The 26,369-nt window shown below is 38.6% G+C and overlaps 1 protein-coding gene and 1 pseudogene across 1 annotated transcript; one reads left to right on the forward strand and one right to left on the reverse strand.

The window, feature by feature from the left end:
• Positions 1 to 4,693: 4,693 nt before the first annotated feature.
• On the forward strand, positions 4,694 to 7,360 carry LOC148104255 (ladderlectin-like). Its single transcript, XM_087839323.1, has 5 exons — positions 4,694 to 4,757; positions 6,313 to 6,422; positions 6,676 to 6,810; positions 6,985 to 7,096; positions 7,170 to 7,360. Exons 1-5 carry the CDS (start codon positions 4,694 to 4,696, stop codon positions 7,235 to 7,237), a joined length of 489 nt encoding a protein of 162 aa, XP_087695449.1. The 3' UTR covers positions 7,238 to 7,360.
• A 1,103-nt stretch (positions 7,361 to 8,463) lies between these two features.
• On the reverse strand, positions 8,464 to 17,001 carry LOC118454994 (E3 ubiquitin-protein ligase DDB_G0292642-like; annotated as a pseudogene).
• Positions 17,002 to 26,369: the final 9,368 nt, after the last annotated feature.

Here is a 26,369-nt window from a genome sequence, read left to right on the forward strand (position 1 = left end):
CCTCCCCCCCCAACCCCCCCCCCCACTCCTCTTAACGGGAGCCTCCCGGCAACCGACCAAACTTGTCCAGGTGCCGACGGCGGAATCCTCTCACTATGCCATCATCAAAAACCGCAGACCGCGGCTCCCAAGAGCGCTCTTCCGGACCATACCCTTCCCCATCCACCAAAAATTGAAAGCCCCTACCGCGACGCCTAGCATCCATAATACGTGTTATGGAGTAAGCCAGTGCGCCGTCGATAATCCGGGCTGGTGGCGGGGCCCTGGAAGGAGGGCATAACGGACTGGTCCGGACCGGTTTCACCTGAGACACATGAAACACATTGTGAACACGCACAGTGCGAGGGAGGGTCAAACGCACAGTCACAGAATTGAGGACCTCTTGCACAGGAAACGGACCGACGAATCTAGGAGCAAGTTTCTTAGACTTAATCCGCAGCGGGATGTGTTTAGAGGAGAGCAATACCTGCTGCCTGACACGGTAAACAGGGGCCGGAACGCGATGACGGTCCGCCAGCTTCTTATTCTGCTCTGCGGTCCTGAGTAATGCTGCCCTGGCAGTCCGCCATGCCCGTCGGCAACGCCGCCTGTGATGTTGTACTGAAGGAACTGTCACCCTCAGTGATGGAAAGGAGCGGGGGTTGGTATCCCAAGGACGCCTCGAAGGGAGACACCCCTGTGGCTGTCGAGGTGCTAGCGTTGTGGGCATACTCCACCCAGGCCAACTGCTCGCTCCAGAAGGACTGGTTGGAGGAGGCAACACACCGCAACATCACTTCCAGCTCCTGGTTAGCCCTTTCAGCCTGGCCATTAGTCTGAGGGTGAAAACCAGACGACAAACTGACTCGGGCCCCCAGCTCAGAACAAAATTCCCTCCACACCTGGGAGGTGAACTGGGGACCCCGATCAGAGACAACATCTTGAGGAATGCCATGTAGCCGGAACACATGTTGTGTGAGCAGCTGAGCCGTCTCCAAGGCAGAGGGAAGTTTGGGAAAGGCCACAAAATGCGCTGCCTTGGAGAAGCAGTCAATAATGGTGAGTATGGTAGTATTACCTGCTGACGGCGGCAGTCCCGTGACGAAATCCATGGCAATGTGCGACCATGGGCGTTTAGGGACGGGGAGCGGTCGCAGGTGGCCCGACGGTGGGGAGCTTGGCACCTTGTTTTGAGCACAAATAGGGCAGACAGTCACATATTCCCGGACGTCCTTGGTGAGGGAGGGTCACCAAAACAGACGCTGAAGGAAGCTAAGGGTGCGATGTCAACCCGGATGGCAGGAGAATTTTGCCATATGGGCCCAATGGATCACATACGCCTTGAGGCGACTTTTGTTGTGATTTGGCGCTATATAAATAAAATTGAATTGAATTGAATTGAATCACCTTGCAACGAACAGCCACAGGGACATACTGTCGGCCCGCCGAGCCAGACCCAGGGTCAGGGTCCTGCTGCAGGGCGTTTCTGATCAGCCTCTCGATTTCCCAGGTGACTGCCCCGACAATGCAGGAAGCAGGGAGGATGGGTTGGCATTTGGCATCCCTTGGCCGTGCCCCCCGTGGTCCATTCACCCAGCTCCCGTGTTCTCCTCTCCACCTCGAGCTTAGTCTAATGATCCAGCGCTGACTGAAGCCTGGTCACCGCGTTAAATACATCAGGGTCTGATGGTGGATAATTCATGGCAGCTGGCGAATGTTGATTAATCGGCGGTGTGCCGAAGCTCCAAATGGAGCTACTTCTGGGTCGGCGGACTTGCCTCCGGGGAAGCGCGGCTCCATCAAAATAAACTCAAACAAAAATGATCAGGTCGCCCAGCAGGGCTGGTCAGACCATGACAGAGTTGGTAGCACATGTGATACTTCAGCTGATACAGTGGATCTGAAAACATTCTCATATTACAGGAAATATACTAACTGCAATTCTCCCACAATAGTTTTAATGTCTAAAGGGAAGGAAGGATGTAGATTTTAAAATTCATCACAGTTTTCTCTGTGAACAACCTTCGAAACCTGACAGTGTACACTTCAACCCTCAGCCTCATGCCGTCCCAAAGATCTTTACAACTGAAACACTTTTTTGAGGTTACAGAATTTACAGCTTGAAGCACAATAATGTCAGACATTATTTCACCTGTAGCTGCAGTTTCCATGTTCAATCATATTACTCAATTAAAGATCCATCATTATCAAAGAATGACTTGAAAATACTGATGAAGTGAATAACTATAATAACAAGCTTCAAACCATTGTTTAATTTCTCTGGTATTTATTCACTGTGTTGACTGAGCACCCAACCCTTTTCCAAGAAACATCCTTATTCAGTATCATGTGAGACTGATGGTGCCAAAAACATGTTTCTTTAATGGGAGTTGGAAGAACATTCTCATATTACAGAACAGAGTAAACATTTGTCTCATGCACGTCAAGCATCTTGTGAAGTGATGTGACATAAATAAAACTGAACTGAAAATTATAATGAATCATTAGTCTGTACTGTAGTTGTGCATCTCCTGCATCTCTGTGGTCAGTATGAAAAGCACATAAATCACTGATCAGAATATCATTAACTTCCTTTTCTCTTCAAATCTTTAGAGATACTGGTTTCCTAAAATACTTTAGTTCTGGTTTCAATCATGGTCATGATTTTTTCATTACTGTTAATCCAGACTGTCTCTCACAAAATTTTAATTCTATTAAATTTAAAGAACATCATAAATCCTCTCAGGAAAATTGGTTGCATAGCAATAGCAACTGTATTCATATATTATATTTCCTTCCGTGTAAGCTTAACGTGCTTAACACAGAAGACAAAAATATAAAAACGTGTGTCTTTTGTTACATTTAATTTTGTTTTTAAATCTAAGTGTGGAAGGACAAATATGGATCGGTTACCCAAATGGAGATGACATATAAGATGACACTGCCGCAGACTGCCAGCACTTCAACCTCTGCTCATCCCAACCAGCCACACCATTACCTGTGAAGCACCTCTGTAAATACCTTTAATGGTAGTTGCTACATCAAGGGGTTTGTAGGAGTAGACTGCCTTTTATTTGATCCTAGTTTCCTCCCATTTATCTTAGTTAGGAAGGTAAGTTATTGTCATCTGGTTCATTTTGAATCCAGTCTTTAAGTGATGATGTGATGAATCCTGCTTCCGGGCCCAAACTACCCTGTGTTTAATAAGGCTGTTGTGTTTTGATTTAATGCTTTGTATCCGTTTCTATTTGATCTCAACAAGCCCCTAAGAACAGTCAGTGATCACTGTCAGCCTCTCTTAGGTTTTATTACCGCTATTCATTTTAAAGCTCAGTTTTTAAAACCTTACGATGTAACTACAGCTCAGCCCATGCAGCAGTATATTAATAACTAACCTCGTATTGTGGATGGATTATCTCAGTTGTTCTCCTGGCTGAAGTTTGGTCCGTTTACAGCATCCTGCCATGCGATTGCATTTGTCCCTGACCTTCGGGAACCCTCACGTGAACTTTTATCGAGTGCAAAAATGTTCACGTTCATCCTCCAGCTTCACTGTTTATATTATGCTAACCATAGCTGAGTCGCTAGTGATCACGTAGAACATTGTTATATACCAGCTACCCAAACTTCAGTAACCCTACGAATGTCACTGCTGTTTACTTTTCTACGGTGGCCCTGAGAGGCCAAACGGACTGCAACTTCAGAAAACACTTGCAAAAAGAAAAATGCTGCAAAAAGAAAAACACTTGCAAAAAGAAAAACACTTGCAAAAAGAAAAATGCTGCAAAAAGAAAAAACACTTGCAGTAATATTTCATATATCAGTCTACTCTTCATTCTATCATATTTAATACTGCAGACAACTATTTAATCCGAATTAGTAAATATGCATATCAGAGATGTGGTGATACATAACCATCCTTTTTTTTATTTACAAAAACATAAAATAGTTATAAAGACATTAAGTTTAAGAAAACTACTAAATTTCACTGGTATTTGTTGAGTATGTTGACTGAGCATCCAGCTTTCCCTGAAGAAACATCCTGATTCAGTTTCATGCAGGACTGATGGTTTAAACCCAATGTTTTTTTATGGGAGTTGATAGCACATGGAGAGGTGTGTGGTGATACAGTTGCTATATTTCTTTCAAGACAACTTAAAGTCCTAACAACATTTGGGTTGACACTAAAGTCAGACAGAAAGTCTCCACTAAAAAGTGGAAGCTGTTATACCTGCAACAGGAAACAGTTCAGAACGAGATGTCATAAAATCTCATGTAGGGGTAATTTTTAGTTAGCTCAATAGTTTTTGTCTGCAAAGTGTATTTTAGAATTCAAAAACTGAAACGTAAAAAGCACATTACATTTTACCCTGAACACTGCTTTCCTTTTCAGAGACAAAGCCCTTAAAGAGAAACTTACACTTTGTTTGTTGATCTGTGCATGAACAATGTCTGTTGGCTCTGAGTCAACAGACATATGCCAAGTGTTTGCTTGTGGTTTTGAGATGTATATCTAAGAGTGAATATAAGTGCAGGACTGAGACTTATTTAGCACATCCACTCTGTAAGACTGAGGTTATAGTCTGACACTGACAAGAAGAGAAGATATCCTACAATATTTGTGACATAAGATTCCTGATCATCTTCCATCCTTCCTTTTATTAACTGCTGGTCACTTTGGGTCTTCTGTTTCCTGCAGATACTAAAGATCACCATGATGAAGCTGATGACTGCTTCTGCACTTCTCTGTGCAATGGCGACCCTGACCACTGCTGCTGGTGAATATTATTGTATATTTCTTTTATCATACTGTAAAGGCAGGGAACAACACAGATGCAATAATTTTGACTTCTTAGTGCTCTGATTACTTTGAGATAATATTCAGTATGTCTGGTTAACCTGAACTGAAAATTTAAATTCTAAACCACCATAAAAGCCTCTAGAGTTTCTATCTTTAACCTCAAACATAAAAAAACAACTTTCCTAAATATGATAAAATGTCTATTTTTTTTTTTTCAGAATTACTTGGAGGCAGTTGTTGGAATACATATTTGCTCATACAAAGAAAATTTTAAATATATAGTTTAAACACCACATAATATTATCATGTTAATCTGCAAAATGATGTTAAAGGCTTATTTGATCAAATTAAACCAAACATATCTAATAATTGTTTTGGGGGTTTTTTTATTCAGATTCTAATTATGAATATCGTAAGCAGTAGGGGTGCAACAATACTGAACTTGAACCGTTCAATACAGTGCTTTCGGTTCGGTAGGCATGTATCGAACAATACAATTTTTTACATTTATTTTATCAACTTTTCTTCTAACGATGCTGTATGTGTTGAGCGCTCAGTGGATCTGCGTTCGACTACTCCACCTAGGTTGCACTGTCAAGTGCAGATCCACTGAGCGCAGTGCAAGCTAGCAAGACAGAAGCTAAGCTCATTGCAACATGGCAACTGCCTCAACACTACCTGAAATTGAACCTCCCCCACACTCATTCAGATCTGGCCTTTGGAACTATTTTGGTCTTCATGTGACGTATGACCCTGAAGGTAAGCGCGTCATGGACAAAAGTAAAACAGTATGTCGGATGTGCCACGCAATGCTCAATTGGTGGGAACTAGTGCGTTAGCGCAGTTAGCTTGTTAATGTGTTGATGCCGTCCAGCCCCACTCACGGGGCAATCCGCGGTAACTTGTTAAAGGAGATTTGCCGCGTTATGGCGTTAATGTCATTTTAACAAGATTAACGCTGACAGCACTAGTGGGAACACAACAAATATGACTGCACATTTACTCCGACATCATCCTAGTGCAAAGACAAGTGGAAGCAGACAAAAACAACAAGCACGCATGCTACAAACTTTACCCGAGTCATTTAGACAGCGGTTAGCACATGATTCTCCTTATGGGGACCTGATATGTTCGATATGCTGCTGAGAATATACCCCAGAAGAAGCGTATAGTATAGCTTTTATTTTGGAAAGAGCTATTTCCCTGTAATAAACTCTCTTTTCCAAAGATGAGCGATTTCTCGATCAGATAGATTTATTTATTTTTATTATTTTGTTGTTTCAGCGACATTAAATTTAAAAACTGTACTTTTGAGTTAAAATATATATTTATAATTTCAATAAATGACAAATTAAAAAGGCATGAACATTTTTCTGTATCGAAAAAATATCGAACCGTGACACCAAAGTATTGAACCGAACCGAACCGTGAATTTTGTGTATCGTTGCACCCCTAGTAAGCAGTACTTTTGTCAATGAAACCAGTTAATCACATACAATGACTCAATTCAAAATCATGTTGTTTGTCAATAGGAGAATGGTATCTTGTCAAGAAGTCCCCATCTTGTCCCTGTGGTTGGACGGAGTACTACGACCAGTGCTTCATCTATGTTGCTAAGCCCATGAGCTGGGCTCAGGCTGAGGTAATATCAGTGATTATCACCAACCAGTTGCTTGCAGTCTCACCCTTTTGGTCACTAGCCAGTAGTGATGTGTCGGTCGCGAACAAACGGCTCTTAGAGCCGGATCTTTGACGTGAACGACGCAAACCGGCTCCTTATCGCGAGCCGTGGGTTTTTTTTCTTTCTCTCACCCTCTCTCTCGCACTTTTTTTCCGCTTTACCAATGTAAAGAAAAAAAATTTTTTTTGGCAATTCTGCTGTCTCTTCGCTGTAGATAAACTGTCAGTCCATGAATGCAAACCTTGCATCTGTGCACAGCCTTGAGGAGTATCAGCTGATTCAGAGGCTGATATCTGATGCTGCTAAGCAGGATGGACATACTTGGATTGGAGCTTCGGATGGAATAAAGGTATGCTAACATACATAAAGTTATTTACCAGGAAATTAAGAAAAACAAGAATAAAAAAGAATTCCATATGCAAAAAACAAAAAGGTTTTTTATGCCTTTATAGACAAAAGACAAAAGAAAACTATCAATGTGCCTTTTTTTAGAAAGCATAATTTATTATTTTGTGTTTCCCAGGAAAAGGTTTGGTTTTGGAGTGACGGGACCCCTCTCAAATACACAAACTGGTGTACTGGACAGCCTGATAACTTTCAGGGCAATCAGAACTGTGCATATGTAAATTTCTCAGGTAAATCACTGTGTGGTCATGATAAAATGATCATGTGTTTACTTAGCACTAACTAGGTTCTTGGTACTTACAGACAAAAAGTGCTGGGATGACGGTGGCTGTGAATATGTTATTCCATCTGTCTGCGCCAAGAAAATCTGATGAAAGCACAAATACTTCACACAAGATATCACCTGAAGAATCTGTGTGTCATTATACATCTTTTATCTCCTTTATTGCTGTAATGCTACGCAAGGAATGAAGCAACAAGTAACATAAACAAGACCTGGGTTGTCTCTTAATACAAGAGAAATGCATTTGTTGTGGAAAGAATGCTTTTAGCACAGTTTCATTTAGATGTAGACTGAACTCTTATCTCTCATCTTCTAAATCAATGAAGAAAGAGCATTGAATGAAGGTGTGTCATTAATCTGTCTTAAATCCATTAAAGCTTTGCAATATGCACTTCAGAATCTGTACAGTTCTGCAACTATCACTGTGTGGTTTAATATTCGCAACATCTGGAGCTACAAAGTCATGGAATATAATAGAAAATCTGGAAATCTTTTTTTAAGTGGCGTTTGTAGGGTTACTGAAGTTGGGCTAGCAGTCCAGACCATTACACTGCTACCACCACGTATATGTTGGTATGATGTTCTTTTTATGAAATGCTGTGTTACCATTTTCCAGGCAGAAAAATAACAAATGTATTCTATGGTAACATTTAAATAAACCTTTTGTTGTGTATTAGGCTTTTGGTTACCTGCCAAAATCCTATCTCAATAGTTCACTTACTATGCAGGCTGCATGATTTTAAAAAGTATTAGTCTCTAACTGGCAGCACCTGTGAGTGCTCTAATTAACGCGCCTCGTGTACAGAGTAAACAGTGCCATCTGTTGGCTGAAGGTGAAAATACAAATGCACCCTTTTTCTACTTTGATTAAGCATAACAAGGTTTCAAGAAACTAAATATTGATTTCTTAAACATTTTAGAAAAAACTAAGCAGTCAAAATAAGAAAGAAATAACTGACCTGAGTAGTATAAGTGCTAAATATCATGACGCTAATGCTGAAGACGCAGCAGACAATGACAGGTTAACATAAAATAATACAATGTTGAGGAATCTATGATTAACCTTACTTCAAATTATTGATTGAATAACATTTTTTCAGTTTAATTGTTGTTATGATTCAGACCTAATGCAGCTGTAAAGATCACGTTTGGCAGCAAATTTCTCATCAAGAAAAACCAACACTGATTATATCTGATAACTATTCCAAAAGAACAGATAATTATCAAAAAAAAAAAAAAAGGTAATTTAAAAGAAACAACATGGTATATTACCTCACACACTTGAGCTTTGTGTCTTTTTCATTATTACTTCTGCTATACAGGTACAGATGTCTGTCTGGGAGCTACACCAATGGAACATGGTCTAAAGTAGTCACTGGTTTTAATACAGTTAGTATAGCTCTTCAGGCACACAAAACAAAACTTAACCTTACATCGAGGACAAACAACAAATTTACAATGCTTCTTGCTGTGCTCTACCAGGAAGCCACAGGTGGGACAGGCACGGACAGAGGGACACCCGCGGACTCCTCTCACAGAATCACAGGTGGTATCTGGGCAGGTCTGTAGTGTTGTTAGTGACTGGTTGCAGCAGCCATCATTTTCGCAGCGGTCTTTCCGAGGCTGTGCACCCTTCCACTCCCTCAAACACTGCCAGCAGAATTCAAACAGTCGTCCTTTTACTGCTGTGCACACTTTACAGAGGACATTCAAATCTGATCCATTCTCTCTCACCACAGTGGAGCTGCATCCAGGACACTACATGGAGACAAGAGAGTGACAGCATTTAATACATAACAAAATTTCTATAATAAATATAATATGTTAATGAGACACTTACAACTTTGGTAATAAGTGTCTGCCTGGCAGCGTTGAACGTCAAAGTTCTTCGGAAATTCTCAGTTTATTCAGGGTCCAGCAGAGCCATTTTCCAAACCTCTGCAAAAGTCCACTCAGCACTGCAACCAGACCCGCCACACACAAATCTGCTTTCACCCTTTTTTGAAATAGTAAAAGAGAAATTATTTATTTGACTCATGTTGTAAACAAACCACCAAAATTAAATCATGTTTACCGGTTAAACTAAAATTATTATAACTATAAATTCTATATTACAGTGGTATTTGCTAACTTTGTACATCTCAGAACTGTGTTGCTAAATATTCTGTTGTTTTATTGAAACACTTTAGTGATTTTTGTGCCAGGGTGAAACTAAAATCTATCATTATGTCATTATGTCCATGTTGTAGCACACAGAAATATTGAGTTAATATTTGCAGATCTGTGTCTATCTATGTCTTGCTCTAACTTTTGTTGAAAATGCGATTTATGTAATACTGAGCAGATCATTTCAAGTATGTGGCATATGTTTTTTTTTTTTGTATATTTGTGTCTTTCGTTAACATTCAAATCCTTAGAGATTATTAGAGATAAACAGTGGCTCATGAGCTAGAACCAAATTAAGGGCTCTAAAACCTGCACAGGAAAAATATCCCATATTTCGCCTGTGATCACACACTTTGGTTTTCCAATGCAGAAGAATGGCCAACAAAAGTAAAGACCACTGAGGGGAAAAAGTATGAAGATGCAAGCTGGTGATGATCCAGTGCAGCTGAGAACATGAAGAAAAACCCTGTTCAACTTCTCCACAGAAACAAGGTGAGTTTCATGTTATGATTTGTTTTAGTTTTTGAAGGTACATATGTTACGTCAATAATAAACTGCTCATATTACAACTGAATGCTGTTATGTGTACAATGACCAAAACCAAAACTATGTTATTTCTTGCTGGATTTCAATAGCAGAGTATACAAATCCATTAAATTTTCATTTGTTTTCAAGTCATTTTCCGCCTCAACTTGCTCAGTATTAAACTTTGTAAAGTGTTAAACCAAGTCTCTGTACTTCTTCCAAGCACTGTGTTCTTCAATATGTGCCTTTCTCTTTTTTGCATGTATTCCTCTAGTACTCTAGTTTGTATATATTACTCTTGTTTGTATGTAATTCTCCTGTTTGTTATTTATTTCTGCTGTCTTGTTATTATATTTTATACCTGCACATCTCACTATTCATCATTGATTGAAGACAATAAGAACAACCGTAGGTTTCTCTTTAGCATCATAGCCAGGCTGACAAAAAGTCAGAGCTCTGTTAAGCAAACCATTCCTTTAACGTGAACTATCAGTGAATTCATGAATTTCTTCTCAAATTAGACAAAAAAATACTCATAATCATCTCACAGATGTTACATTATGTAAAGTTACGTTCAGTACCACTGATATTTATCTAGTCTTTTTCTTCAACTGATTTTTCTGAGTAAAGTTCTGTATTTATTTCCTCTAAACCATCAACGTGTCTTTTAGACCCCATTCCTACAAAACCGCTCAAAGAAGTCCTGCCATTAATTAATGCTCCATTCTTAAATATGATCAACCCATCTCTAATAATCAGCTATGTAGCTGGCAGTAGTTAAACCATTACTTAAAAAGCCATCTCTTGGCCCAGCTGTCTTAGCTAAAAAATTCTTGAAAGAGTAGTTGTCAAACAGCTAACAGATCATCTGCAGAGGAATGGTTTATTTGAAGAGTTTCAGTCAGGTTTCAGAGTTCATCACGGCACAGAAACAGCTTTAGTGAAGGTTACAAATGATCTTCTTATGGCCTCTGACAGTGGACTCATCTCTGTGCTTGTCCTGCTAGACCTTAGTGCACCATTCGATACTGTTGACCATAATATCCTATTAGAGCGATTAGAACATGCTGTAAGTATTACAGGTACTGCGGTACTTGTACAACAGATGACGCACAACTTTATCTTTCCATGAGGCCAGATAACACAAACCAATTTGTTAAACTGCAGGAATATCTTAAAGACATAAAGAACTGGATGACCTCTAATTTTTAGTTGCTAAATTCAGGTGAGAATTAGAATGTTGTACATAGATTCTTACTCTGGATGGCATTACCTTGGCATCTAGTAACACTGGAGTAATTTTTGACCAGGATATGTCCTTCAATGGACATATTAAACGGAAATGTAGGACTCCTTTCTTCAATTTGCGCAATAAAATTAGAAATATCCTGTCTCAGAGTGAGGCTGAAAAACTAGTTCATCCATTTATTACTTCTAGGCTGATTACTGTAATTCATTATTATCAGGATGTCCTAAAACTCCCTGAAAAGCCTTCAGCTAATCCAAAATGCTGCAGGAAGAGTCCTGACAGGGACTAGAAAGAGAGAGCATATTTCTCCTGTTTTGGCTTCCCTTCATTGGCTTCCTGTTAAATCCAGAACTGAATTCAAAAGCCTGCTTGTCGCATACAATTACTTGAATAATCAGGCCCCATCTTATCTTAATGACCTTGTAGTACCATATCACCCTATTAGAGCACTTCGCTCTCGCTCTGCAGGCCTACTTGTTGTTCCTAGAGTATTTAAAAGTAGAATGGGAGGGAGAGCCTTCAGTTTTCAGGCCCCTCTTCTGTGGAACCAGCTTCCAGTTTGGATTCGGGAGACAGACACTATCTCTACTTTTAAGATTAGGCTTAAAACTTTCCTTTTTGCTAAAGCATATAGTTAGGGCTGGACCAGGTGACCCTGAATCCTCCCTTAGTTATGCTGTAGGCTGCTGGGACATTCCCATGATGCATTGAGTATTTCTTCTTCATTCACCTTTCTCAGTAATGATGTGTTAATAGACCTCTCTGCATTCAATCATTACTTATTATTAATCTCTGGCTCTCTTCCACAGCATGTTTTCTGTCCTCTCTTCCTCCCCTCATGGCAGATGGCCGCCCCTCCTTGAGCCTGGTTCCCACTGTCACCAAAGTACTTGCTCATAGGGGGTCATGTGATTGTTGGGTTTTTCTCTGTATTGTGTTATTGTAGGGTCTACCTTACAATATAAAGTGCCAAACTATAAAGGATATAAAGTAAAAATAAAGTAAAAATATAAAGGAACAAAACAGTTGAGAGCATCTTGAACACAGCAGAGAAAAACGTGTGTGCTAAGGATGATTTTGAACTATTAACTTTAAGTGTTGTTATTGTTAAGGAGATGTGGACACAGGAGTGTGGACACCGATCCTTATTCACTCAGCCGCTGTTTACAGTTTAAAAATTCTTCACCAAAACAAGCACTTCTGATGGTACTTTGTTCCTCATTGTTTTTGAAAAGCAAGAGCAGGCAAAACAAATCCAGTAAATGCACTTATATCTGTAAGTTTACCAACACTTTAAATAATGTTCTGTCAAATACTGCTGATGTGTCACAAATGCACAAAGTGTTCGTGGGTGTCAGAGCCTGGGTGTAACAATGTAATACTGGACATAATACAGAGACATAGACATATTCTCTGAGATCAAATATTTGATTAATTTAGAAACTTAGAAACTTGTTTTTGCATTTTGACCACCTGTGAAACACCTATGTTATAACACTCTGTCTTAATATATTTTTATTTTAATGTTTTAATCTGTGGATTTCATTTTTTTAATGTATTACAGAAAAGTCCTGTCAGCCCCGTGCTGAGACAGCATCCATCCACCCTGTTCTAATGACCACAAATTTCAGGAGCACCTTCCGTAGATCTGTTTAGTTTTATTCAAATAGTCCCACTTAACAGTCAACAACTTTTGTCTTAGGGCATTCTAAGGTAATCAAGGACAAATGTTCACTCAGATTCATTCATGAAGTGAAAGCAGTTTTGTAATCAACACTGAGTTTTAAGCCATGACTGGCTACATATGTATACAATATCACGAGTAGACGGACATGGATGTAAACTGCAACTTAACTGTTTGGCTGACTGCAAGGCAGTGATTCTAGCTTAAAGGTAATTTGGTTTTGCCTGCCTCTAATGATGTTGATTTATTAACAGATCTTTTTAATAATTACTGTCTTTCTATTATCGATAATATTTGTCTTATTAAAACTAGACTTGCCCCTGTTACAAAACCCTCGCCCTGGATAAACGACAGCATTCGCTGTTTAAAGCGTGTCTGTCGTAAAGCTGAGCGTTTGTGGAGAAAGACTCGTTTACAGGTTCATCTCTTTTTAAAAGACCTGTTAGATTCTTTTAATGCTTCAATTCATGATGCAAGGGCTGCTTATTTTTCAAACCTAGTCTCTAGGAGCAGAGGTAACCCTAAGGTTTTATTTGACACTATTAGGGATATTTTTACTCCGGCTGCTGCTGCTGTCCCTATTTCTTCGAATGAAGACTGTAAAAAATGTTCTTTCCTTCTTTGATGAAAAGGTTAGCAATGTAAGGAGCAACATCTCTCCCTCCATGTACCATTTGCCTGTTCCGATTTTACTTAAGCCTGTCATATTTGAAAGATTTTCACCAGTGTCTTTACCTGAGTTGTTGAAGCTGGTCACTTCGATTAGATCATCCTCTTGCCCCCTTGATATTTTATCTGGGTCTTTGTTTAAAAATGTTTTTGAGTCTATTGGTCCTAGTGTTCTTAAAATTATTAATGCATCTCTACTCTCTGGTCAGGTCCCTGTTTACTGTAAAAGTGCTGTCATTCAACCACTTTTTTAAAAAAAACATCCTTGATGCTTCTTTGCTTTCCAGTTACAGACCCATCTCAAAATTGCCTTTTATTGCCAAGATTTTAGAAAAGGTTGTGGCCAAGCAACTCACGGTTTTTCTAGATGAACACAACGTTCTTGATAAATTTCAATCTGGCTTTTGTAAGGCTCACTCTACCGAAACTGCGCTTCTTAGAGTCTCTAATGATATTTTGATGAATTATGATGCTGGAGAGTGCACTGTTTTGATGTTGCTGGATCTGACCTCTGCTTTTGACACTGTTGATCATCTTATTGTGTTAGATAGATTAAACCACTGGGTGGGTGTATCGGGTACCGCATTTGAATGGTTTAAATCCTATTTGTCAAATCGATCTTTCTCTGTGGCTACCTCTAAGTTCAGATCCTCCGTCAGCTCTCTTGCCTATGGGGTGCCTCAGGGCTCTGACTTGGGACCGTTATTGTTTTTGTTGTATTTACTCCCTCTTCTGCAACTTCTTAGCTCTTTCTCTGGCATTTCATATCATTGTTATGCAGATGATATTCAGCTATATATCTCTTTTAGGCCGCCTGATGTTTCTAAGCTCCAAATCTTGCATTCCTGCTTAGATTCCGTTAGAGATTGGATGGCTGGTAATTACCTTCAACTAAATGCTGATAAAACAAAAGTCATTGAAATTTGTTCCCCTCATGGTTAAAAATCTCCATGCCACTCCCCTGCTGATTCAACTGCATTGGCTCCCTGTCAAGTTCAGGGTCCATTTTAAGATCATAATCATGACTCATCAGTGGCTCCCAGACTCTGGAACTCGCTCCCTTTGAGTTTGAGATCTGTGGACTCAGTCATGTCTTTTAAAAAACAGTTAAAAACGTATCTGTTTAAACTTGCTTTTGGTTGATTTTGTTTTGTTTGAGATTTTAATGTCTGTTTTCTGCCTCTGTAAAGCACTTTGTGATTTTATCTTGAAAGGTGCTATATAAATAAAATTTTACTTTACCTTACTTTTTACTTTACTCTGGATATAATTAAATGTTTGTCAATGTTTGTCAGGTATCCTGTTGAATGCATGATTATGAAAACATTTTGATGAGGACAAACTGATTTCAAGAAAAATTAAAATGCTCACATTTTCGAGTTTGCGAGTGATTTTTTTAATTGCGATAGAAAATTTCTATTATTCTCATTTAAAGTATTTAAGTGCTTATGTATATGCTTAGTTGTGACACTGCACAGTGGAAGTTTCTAAAACTAGATGAACTTGTTTCCCCCCTTAGTAGTTGGAGAAGACAACTCCCTTTGCAGCTGTTGATAACACCAAGGGCACAAAACAGCTTACCCATTGTTTCGTTAGGTTGCATAGCAAGCTTCATGATGTGTGGTATGATCAGTTTGTGACTCCCTCCCTCTTCCTTGGAATGCATAAAGGAGTGGGAGCACCACTTGTGTTTCAGAACGCTCATGACTGTAGAACTGTGTTGTTTGATGTGTGTTAGCTCTCCTGCATGCAGTAATAAAATAGCTTGACCACAGCTGGCTTTGTTGCAGATTTTATTAACAGAAAATTTCACCATATCATGTATTAGCTGTTTAGTCATTTTATGACGAGATGGATGCTGTCATTATATTTTAGTATAGTTTTTGAGTTGAGGAGAATAAAAGAATATTTAACATTAAATGTACCTGTGTTGCTGTGTACTAAGCACAAATTAATTTAAAAAGCTAAAACAAGAAGAATGAATTTTTGACCAAATTGTGTGACAGAATTTTTCTTTTTACTGTTAACAGAAAATCCATCCGTGAATGTCTGAATAAAAACAGGAAATGTCCAGGCAGAAAGTTTTCAGGACATTTTAAAAAAATTGCCAGGCATTCATTACCTGTTCATCTAGTTTTAAGTAGTTTTGCCCCCAAAAAAACCTGTGAAATGCAAAAAAGTAAAGAGATTTCTCAAAAAACCTTTCACATTGCTGTGGACTTGACATCAAAGAGAGGGGACACAGAAACAAGACCTAAGAACTACTAGAGCTTAGAAATACAGAACCAAAAACTTAAAGACTAGTGATAAATCATGATGAAATCAAAGCACAATAAATAATACAAAAATCAAAATGCCTGGTCACCAACCCAGGATCTTGACAATGAGGCTGTTGGATGTGTAATTTTATGCTGTGTATCACAGGTGCTGATTCAACAAGTTATGTTATTGATATCAGTGTTAATTAATATATTAAAAAACGTATGGAGCATGGGAGGAGGACCGAAATGATCAAAAGATGTAATTCATAGTCCTGTTCTGCTTACTAAACTGTTCTTTGAAGACACATACGTTTGGAAAGCAGCTGATCAGAAACAGCAACTAAACCTTTATCTGCATCATCTCAGGTGATGCAGAGTGTACACACTGATGAGTCATGCGTCTGCAGCATTTGTGTTAAATATTGAAAACTCCCATTTATGAAACTTTCACTTAACTAAAGCAAGAGTTGCATTACATAAATGCTACAAGCAACAACAACACAGGCAGAATTCAGAGCTGAACATTTCTGTCCAATTTTATTTGTTCCTTGAAAGCAGAGGTGGTTTCTATCGAGATAAGTTAAGTGCACCACTCCCTCAGTTGACTTCAGTTAGTGTTTCTCACCCAACAGTCTTTTTCTCACTCATTCTCCCCTATATGAATATAATCATTCCAATAAAATGGTATTTATTTCATTGCACATTTCTTTTTGTATAAGTGAATTAATATGTTTTCTGCATTTATCCACATGTGTGCTTATAAAATTGTGGGTGGCAGCATTAAAACTATTAACTTTTATAATTATAAGGCCCAAAGTATTCCCTTATTATCTTATTTATCCCTAAATTCACCACGTCTGATTCCTTCTGTTATTTATTTAGGTATTTAGGTATTTTTTATTTATGTTGCTTTTTTAATTGATTTATTTTAACAAAGTCAACCTTTAGTGGCCTACCTGGTCCAACAACCTGCGACACCAGTTGGTGAGAGAGGTCGGAGCCACAGCGTGACCACAGGACATCTGAGCTCTGAGAGATTTGAAGCCTTCACACAAAACTGAGAACAATCAAACACACACAGGAATAAACACTAATGTCGACTTTTTTTTACATTGCATAATGTGAATGTAAATACTTACAATGATTTTATTTTATTATTTCTAAACAATAATTTTGACACCAGTTTGAAAAGTGTCCAAGTTATACTTACAGTCCAAATCATCCTCTTTATCAACAAACTTAACTGTTGGGTCATTCGGATTGTAACACTTCTCCTGTTTTGTTGTCATATTTGAGGCCAACAGTCTGCGAAACAATAAACAAACCAAAATGTGTACTTTAGTGGTAGGTGTGTGTGTGTGTTTGTGTGTATGTGTGTGTGTGTCAGACAGAGAGAGTGAACACTAGAGTGTTTCCAACAATAACGAGAAGTGCGATCATAACAGTCGTTACCAGTGAAATCACACCTTTGAATATCCACCCAAGTGTAACACTCATCACTGAGTGATCCACGCTGTGTTACCTGTGCAGGAGACCCGTGAATGCGTCAATCTTTTCGCTCTGGATACAGCCTGAAGAGGTCGGGCACAGTGGCGAACTGAACAACTGCTAACCAGACTGTTGGAGCCAAGTCCAGGCCAATATTTTACTCAGTTACATCATGCCATATTTAAGTATTTGTCAAGATCTTTAAGTTTCTATTATAATCTTGATCATTTTATGTTATAATGTAATAGGCTGTGCTCCATAAATTAATCCTGCTTTGTTAGTCTGTTGTTGTTGTTGTAAAGTGTTGATAGATGTCGTAAAGGGGGTGTGTATTTGGCCCGCATGCGGAGGGGTGTGGGTAAAAGGTTAGGTAAGCGAGCAGAACGTGGAGCAGCAGTTTTCTCACCATCGCCGTTTTAATGTTATTTTATGTTGTATCATAAAGGGAATGTAAACGGAGCTCCCACCAGAGGCATTTGTTTTGTACCTTTTGATTTGTATGGAAAATAAATGTTTTGCCCCTTTTTTCCTTTGCGTCGTTTTTGCTACCGGAAGGCATCCAAGCTACTAAACAAGAGCACGAGTCAGAAACTTTACGTCCTGCAGAAACGGCAAAGAAGGACCGAAGGTTGCCGTTACACAGACGTGGGAGGAGTCAGCATTTTTTTTTTTGTAAGAAAATGATAGTGAAAGTAAATTAGATGCGGAACTTCCCTGACGGTCCTGAAGCATGTTTTGGTTTGTTTGTGTGATAAAGCCTTTGTTGTGGGCTGCTAATACGCTCTCACCTCATCTGACCCTTCACAGAACCAGAAGTAGCTCTTCAGCCTCACACATGATCCAGACAAACAAAATGTGCAGATAGATAGATAGATATTTATGGTTTTTCAACTGTAGGAAAGGTTTAGTTTTCATTGTCAAAACTCAATTTAGTTGAGTGTGGTCAGTGTGCCAGACCATGAGTGTGGGGAAGGAGGACCCAAATGCAGGACTCTGCGATGCAAACAGTGCACTTTATTTACAGTAAAAGCCGTAAACGCAATAAATCCCCGTTGCTCCCTTGACTCCCGTGTGTGTTCCCCTCCGACGTCCGTGCTCGTGCTCCCCGCTGTCATGTTTCCGCACATCCTGTGAGTGCTCCCTTTCTGGCCCACCCTTCCACCTGCAGGAAAACAACAGAAACAGCCGTCAAAACTGAACCCCGCGGGCATACACGAACTGCACTATCATACGCTGAGACACACACACTAACTTGGGATGACAACGTAATGATCCCGCGCCAGTGGGAGCTCCAACACTCTCCTAAATAGCTCCCCAGACGAGCCCTGATCAGCAGCAGGTGTGTGGCAGGGGCTTCGGGTGTGGTGGCCAGTCCCCTAGCAGGGCCACACCCACCAGGCCTGAAGGCGACTGTAAACAAGTGTTCGCAGACACACCCGCATTCCAGGGGCGGATCTAGAAGGGTGGCATGGGGTGGCAAGTGCCACCCTAAAATGATCCCTTGCCACCCCAAGTGCCACCCCAGTTTTGCATATAACAGTGTTGTTTATTAAAATAATATAGCATTAACAGTTTGAGCGTAGTTACAGTCAACAGTGAATATAAATGCTAAAACTGAATATATTGCATAGTGTTACCCCCCTCCACCATTAACAAATGGTTCAGCCCATAGCAGGACCAGCTTTTTTCTTGTTTTCAGTAACAAGCAATGTTTATGATTGTGCCAGAGCACATTTTGAACAACACCATGGGAATTTCGGATTTTACACAGGTGGTTGGATGTTACACTCTGGAAATGGAAGGAAGGTCAGTGTTATTGACCCTCTGTGGTCCACTGACACGCTGCACCTCCAAATCACATGACTGATGTAAGCTGACATAGCAGCAAGCTGCAGCCACGCTGACTCTCTATTTCAGCCCACATTGAAAGTTCAGACTTCAAAGTTTTTACATTTTAATTACAGGCCAGTAAATCCAGAGTTATGATAATATATATAAGCCACGCTTTTTACTAAATCGTCACGTTTTTGTGTGTGTGTGTTTTAAGCGTTTTCTAAGGACAGCGCAAAAACAGTAAAGAAAGGAAAAAAAGCACCTCTTTCCTATCGGTGGAAAAATGCACCATGTCGACCAATTTAAAAAAAAAAAGTCAACACGTGGGATTTGGTTGTTTAGGAAGAGGGAAAAGTTTTGGGAGTGATGGTAACGGCAGCGAGACAGAGCGAGTGAGTGAGAGAGAGAGAGAGAGGGAGAGTTTTTAGATGTGGGAGATTTGTGACGTTTAGTGTGGAGTGGATTCTTAGTGTATTGTGTTGTCTTGTGTAGCTGTTCTGTTGTGTAGTAGTTTTGTTTTGTGTGTCAGTGAGGGCACTAATGAATGTCACAAAGGCACAGTAAACACTGTCAATGAGTAGAAAACCAGCGGAGTGATACACCTCCTGTTGTCAGGCCTGCAGGTTTATCCCTGTGCTGTTCTCCTCTGTCTGTATTTTTTTTACTGGCACACATCATTTGTGGGTCATCTTAATGCGACACCTGATTGTTCTCTCACTTTGGTTTTAGTAATATTTTTAAATGGTTGTAGAAAATGAAAAAAAAAAACAAAAACGGCAGGTGTATTGGCTGCATTTTTAGATAAATAGTTGTATATGTTTACAAAATGTACAATTATATTATATTTGCATTTCAAGTTATAAAAATTTACTCAACATGTCTGTGGGGGTTTTTTACAGTAAAAAATACTACTAGGATTTTAAGTTCTTTGTGTGATTTCAGATCAGTAATAGTACTATTAATAGTAATAGTGGTACTAATGCAGTATGTCAGTGAAAAACAACTAAATTCAGATGAGCTGAAACAATTTGAGGGTGAAATACAAACGTAAACTCAAAAGGAGTCAAAAATGGCCGGTTGTATTTCAGACCTCAATGAGTGAATCTAACAAATCATGAAAAATTAGGTTTAAATTTTTGTTCATGACGATGCAGATTTCTGACATTTTGTGTAATTTGAGCTGTAACAATGTGATTGTTTTCTAACAAAAAACAGTGTGAAATTAAAGTTAGACTTGTGTTTGTAAATGAACCGCCCCATGTTGTGTAGCTTTCTGGATTTTATACTTATTGGGCTACATATTTATTTATTATACAGGCTATACAGTACATAACATCAAAACTCACATGTTTTATGTAACTAAAGTGTGTAATTATGTGGGCTACAGACAATAATTAAGTTATAGACTATATTTATATGAAAAACGTGTATACTTACTGCATTTGAATCATTTTAACCATATGTAACCACCTGCATGTGTTTGAAAAAAAAAGGCTTTGATTTTGCCACCCCATGTGATTTCTTTGCCACCCTCATGCCACCCTAAGAAAATTTCTCTAGATCCACCCCTGCCGCATCCATACACACACACACACACTCATATCTGCAAACAGGGGGAAGAAGGACAGCACTACCAAAAATACATATAATAACAGATAAGTCCATCACTGGTCAGGGACCCTGGGTCTGAGTGACCCAGGGTCCCTGACAGTTTTATTGTTATGTGTTGTATGTTTGGAATCAAGAAGCACAATAATACAACACAACAACTTCAAAACTTTCATCACACAAACTGTGAGTGCACACTTTTGTTTATAAAGCTGATGAAATAAATGTTTTTCACACTTATTGTAGTTTTAGTTGAGCAGTGGCCAAAGTCATGTGATTTCTGAGTGCAAAAATCTTCAGTGGAGTTGTAGGATATCTTCTGGCCGAAGTCCAGCTGATTTTCGCAGGGAAGCTGCTGGCCAATGAATCTGCATCTCTGTCTGAATATGGGATCAAACGCTCATCTGTGGTGCAGATGGTGGCGAAGGTCCACGGAGGCTGACAGATATCATCATCGATGCACAGCAGGACTGAAATAACACACCAAAGGACGCAATGCATCATCTTTGCTAGCTGGGACTGAACTGTGTCATCTTTGGTCTTTGGTTCACTTCTACAATTTTAGGTCTTCCTTTACATTTTAAGACTTTTATCATATCTATTTAGACTTCAGCACTAATTAATTATAACAAGTTGTACATGAAGAATAAATGGAGTGTAAAGATATTTCTTTTTCTAGTTTCTCTCTTTGTTTCATTGCTAGCCTGTGTAACTTACTATTAGTTGAAATACCAAAAGCTGACAACAAATGTACGGTTACACACGGCAGCCCCATGAATATCAATGTTCCTAAAAAAGTAATACTGAGATCTCTGGTTAATAGTTATCTTGACTTTCCAGCGTATTCCCATTAATAGTCAGTTTTCATCTTGTTTACAAATAACTCTCAGAAGAGGAGAGCCACTGAGGCACCGCATCACAGCCCTGCCCGTCTGGGAGTGACCCTTTCTACGAAGGAGGTGAGAGGTGGCCACGAGTAAAATAAGAAGGTGATTTTGATAATATAGGTAGATGACTTGATCATTGCTGCCAGTGACAAAAATGCACTAATTGTTTTGAAGAAAATGTTTGCAGAAAATTAAAACTGAACCATTTGGGTAACATTCACAACACATGGAAAAAAATACTTGAAAGGTTCTACATGCATGATTGCAAAGCTAGAGGGACACCTTGTGAGCAAAAACTGAACTACGCTGATGGTGCTGAAAAGATGAATGATGTCAAATGTACAGAGAGGCAGTGGGTAGTCTATTTTTATACATGCACAAGACCAGACTTAATTTTATAATAAGTAAACTATCACAGTATTTTAGTCAGCCGACTGAAAACCAATGGACCACGGTAAAACATGTACTGAGATATCTGAAAGGGACACCTGAGAAAGAACTGGGTTACAGAAAATGTGATAATGAGCAACTGAGGTTATGGGCATGTAGAGCCCGTTCTCACTCCCGAGGCGTAACATGCCGACGTTTTGTCACATCCCGCGGCGTTCCTGAGGAACGCGAAAGGAGACCTTCGGCGTTCTTATGGTACGCGGCGGGTTATGGGCGAAATCCAGTGCAATGACGCTCCCGCGGTAATAGACGTTCCAGCCCTGTATTCCAGCCCTAAACCTAACCTTATCCCTAGCCCTAACCATAACCTTTTGCCTGAGCTTAACCAGGACTTTAATTATGTTAAATAGCATGTTTCTAAGCGATTTGAAGAAAAAGAGCGAACATGTGTAGATTGAGTCCATACGGTTCTCATATTTCCTCATTTATCCGAGGTCGTCTTTTAGGAACGTGGTAGGTAGCCGAAAACGTAATATGTTGACGATTTGTCACCTAGCGTAAAATGTTACGCTTTGGGAGTGAGAACGTGTTGGCATGTAGTGATGCTGATTGGACAGCTGATGTAACAGACAGACATAGTACAGAAGGTATTGATGGACAGAAATATGCTCAGCCTAAGGTTTATATAATATAATATAATATAATATAATATAATATAATATAATATAATATAATATAATATAATATAATGGAGCCTTTAAACAAGTTAGTCTACTTCGGCTTGATTTGTAGCATGTTTAACAATTTGGAAAAAACATAATGTCACACACGTGACACAGTTTGTCCTGAACACCACTGAAGACTGTTATTTTTAAGCTCCACTCAGACAACACATGACTTTGGCCACTGTTTAACTAAAACTAAACTGCAAAAAGAATTTAATTCAACTCTAATAAAAATAATAACTGGAATTTAGAAACATAGCAAAAAACTCAACAAAATTGTGCAGTTACACACTGTGCAACTAATTAGAATAAAATAAGGGCTGTGTTTGTCACTGAGGTCATATTTGTTAACACAGCTTGAGCCAGCTTTAGCACAAAGGTTTACTGAAAAGTCTACTTGAATGTCTGTTTTAGGTGGTTGTGTTGTATTATTACCTGGGACAGACTGGCGACCTGTCCAGGGTGTACCCCGCCTCTCGCCCTATGACAGCTGGGATAGGCTCCAGCCCCCCCGCGACCCTGAAAAGGATAAGCGGAAGCGAATGGATGGATGGATGTTGTATTATTATTATTTTTTATCCTTTCCTTTCTTAATAAAACAATTGAGACCAAAACTGAAAATAATGAAAACCAAACTAAATCTGAAAATAAAATCAACAATAAAATGTAAATACTTGATATAGTGTTGCTTTTTATCTAGGGTAAAAGAAGATCTCACTTCCAGGTTTTCACTCAGTTATTGCCTGAAGCAGTTCAAAAATAATTCATGTACATTGATATCCTTCTGATTAGAAAACCACTGTCTGCCACAGTTTGCTGTGACCAACTTCTGAAAGAGAGATGACCTTAAGTTAGCGGTACATGAAGCAGAATGTGCTTCTATCTGATTCATCAAAAACCATTGAGGAGTGCTGTAGTTTCGACTTTTGCCCCCCTTATTAGCACTCTTCTTTTCCTCCATTGGGTGCAGCTTCACCTAGGGATGGACACACATACACACACATACACTGGTCTAGTTTCATGTGCCTTAGGTAGCATCGATCTGTGAGAGGTATTGTTTCTTGACTTTGCTCTGGTTCATTCCTGCACTCGGCCGTCCACCAACTGTGCACAAACAACCCTTGATTATGCAAACCTATAACTTTTCTATGTATATTATTTTGAGTGCTCAGTAGTGAAATTAACTGGTCCTCACAATATTTTTTTCTACTTTATTTAATTGAAAAAAATTATAAGATAAATAAGGACTTTTAAATGTAGATGTTTAATACACATCAGCAATAGTTTCCCTTTTTATTCTGTATTGAGTGTTTAGATTGACATTTTTTTGAAAACAGCTGTGCTGATTGACCAGTTGAGCTCTAAATGCTGATGACTAATGACTGGTATATTTAACTGTGTGCAATCAATCAACAATCTTAATGGTTTAACTGATGTATTAACTATAACAGACAAAAAACTGATTTGAACATTTATGGAGGATAACATGAGCGGATGCAGAGGGGAAAACAGGATATAGTTAAAAATTGACAAAAAAAATAACAGAATAACAAAACAAAAAAGACAAGACAAAATTCAAGGAATGCAAAATAAAACATGAACACATGCACTGGTACTGACTGGTCAAACAAGCTGCTGACTCTCATAGAGTTTGAATTTACTGAATTTCCCGGAGGAACCCACCCGAGTGATTAATAAAGTTCAATATAATCTCTAATCTAGAGTATAGAGCAAAGCTTTAATGTTGGTACTGTAATATCACAGCATCATCATACAACACAGAAAATGATCCTAACTGCAGAGGGAAATATCATTTTCATTCAGAAAGCTTTGAAGTATTTGAAGCACTGGCAGATTTTAAAGTTGTGTTACGAAAAACACAATAAACTCCAGAGAAAACATTCAATACAAATGTGCTTCCAGCAGCTGGCTCGTCTGAGTTTGTCTGAAACATCTGCTGACATCTGGTTGAAAGAGCAGGAGGTCAGCTGATCACAGCCTGTACACTATGAAAATCTACTGGAGGTCTAAATAGAAATTATTTTGATTTATGATTCTTTTTTTCACACTAAGTACAATTAGAATGAAAAAAAGTTAGACTGAAGTTTGTATTCCTATCTAGTGATATTATTTTATTATTACATCCATATAAGACAAGGTTCAGTTAGCTTTGCACAAAAATAGAAACATCCTTACGTTTAACTTTCTTACTTTGAGCAGACTCTGTACTTTTTTACATTTACTTGAGTAAAGAAGTTGAATCAGTACTTGTACTGGAGTATTTTGTAACAGTACTATTTGTACTTCTACTTACGTACAGAATGTCTGTACTTTTGCCTGAAGAAGACCTTTGCAAAAAAAAAACAATTTTATATGTACTTATAATAAATAAAGATGAAAACCACTGCATGTTTTCAGTTGGTTATTACATGCGATTTTAAATAACCTGGGAATTAGAGTGAAATGTAAATGACACAGAATTCAGAAAGTTTAAACTCAAATCATTATTCTAATTACAGTATAAAACAAACCTATCAAATCAGAAAACTGTTTATTTTGAAAATCATTCGCAACAAGTTTATACCCCTCAGCCATAAAAGGCTAATGGGCTGGCTCGGACACCCAAGTTTCTGAATGTGATAACTTGTGAAGGAGGTGATGTAGGATTTTGGAATTGATAATGTAGGTGTATCTACGGCACTAAAAATCTTGCATGAGTTCAGGTATCAGTGACCTCCGACCTCAAGGTCATTCTCATGCTTTAGTCGCCCCTTTGCTGCTCATCTACATACAAAATTTGCAACCCCCCAACATGGTGTTCAGTCCCATTTAACCTAACTTAAGTTGGTGTTAAATGCATACATTTAACATTTAGCAGACATTTGTGTTATTCTCACAAAGCAAAGAGTTGTTGTCTCTGTTCTTGAGATCAAAACAATTCAAGTGGTTAAAATTGAAATGTTCACATCTTTTAAGTATGTAAGTATCTGTATAGATCAGAATTTCTCAAGCAAGACTCCCACTGAAATCTGTCCACACCGTACCATGAAGGCTGGATGGTGTTTAAAAACATTTGTCTAACTGGAAGCACCTTTCAAAGCTCTAATTCACAGACCTCATGTACAGAGTAAACAAAGTTCCACCTGGTGGCTAAAGGTGAACAGGTCCAGAGATAATCTAATTTTACAATATTTAATGTATTTAAAGTGGGTTTTTTTCAATGTAGGGAATGAATTATTCAATGTGTTTCAAAGTGTACCATGTTTTCATTCTTTTTATCTTTTCTTAATATTCTTCTGTAATAATTTAGTAATTTTTTCTGTCAGTTATTGTGCTATTTATTTTGTTCATTCGTTTATTCTAATCTGTATTTTAGCTTTACGACCTGTAACTAAATGTTTAAAATTCAGACCAATTTAGAAGATAGAAGACGAATCATCATGTAGCTACCAAAAATAAAAACAAGAAAAAAAATGGCTATCCGAGTAGTATAGGTGCTTAATATCATGAAGCTAATGCTAAAGATGCAGCAAATAATGACAGGTTAACATAAAAAAATAACTAAATCTAAGAATGAGTAACCACAGAATGTATGATTAACTTGTTTTCAAATTTATGAATGAATGACATTTTTCAGGTTTATTGTTATTATGATTCAGAACTGAATAAAAAACACAGCATTGTATATCATTAGAGAAAAGGCATTCACACATTAAAAGTGAAACTTGAGAGCTT

The sequence above is a fragment of the Neolamprologus brichardi genome, chromosome 3, assembly GCF_056152115.1.
Source record: "Neolamprologus brichardi isolate AB-2024 chromosome 3, ASM5615211v1, whole genome shotgun sequence".
In the NCBI taxonomy this organism is placed as follows: Eukaryota; Metazoa; Chordata; class Actinopteri; order Cichliformes; family Cichlidae; genus Neolamprologus; species Neolamprologus brichardi.

Excerpts from the sequence above, each read along its gene's own strand:
- LOC148104255 (XM_087839323.1), top strand. The coding sequence starts at position 4,694 with ATGATGAAGCTGATGACTGCTTCTGCACTTCTCTGTGCAATGGCGACC. Across the intron at positions 6,423-6,675 it reads TGAGCTGGGCTCAGGCTGAG|ATAAACTGTCAGTCCATGAA; the intron begins GTAATATCAGTG and ends TCTTCGCTGTAG. Across the intron at positions 6,811-6,984 it reads GAGCTTCGGATGGAATAAAG|GAAAAGGTTTGGTTTTGGAG; the intron begins GTATGCTAACAT and ends TGTGTTTCCCAG.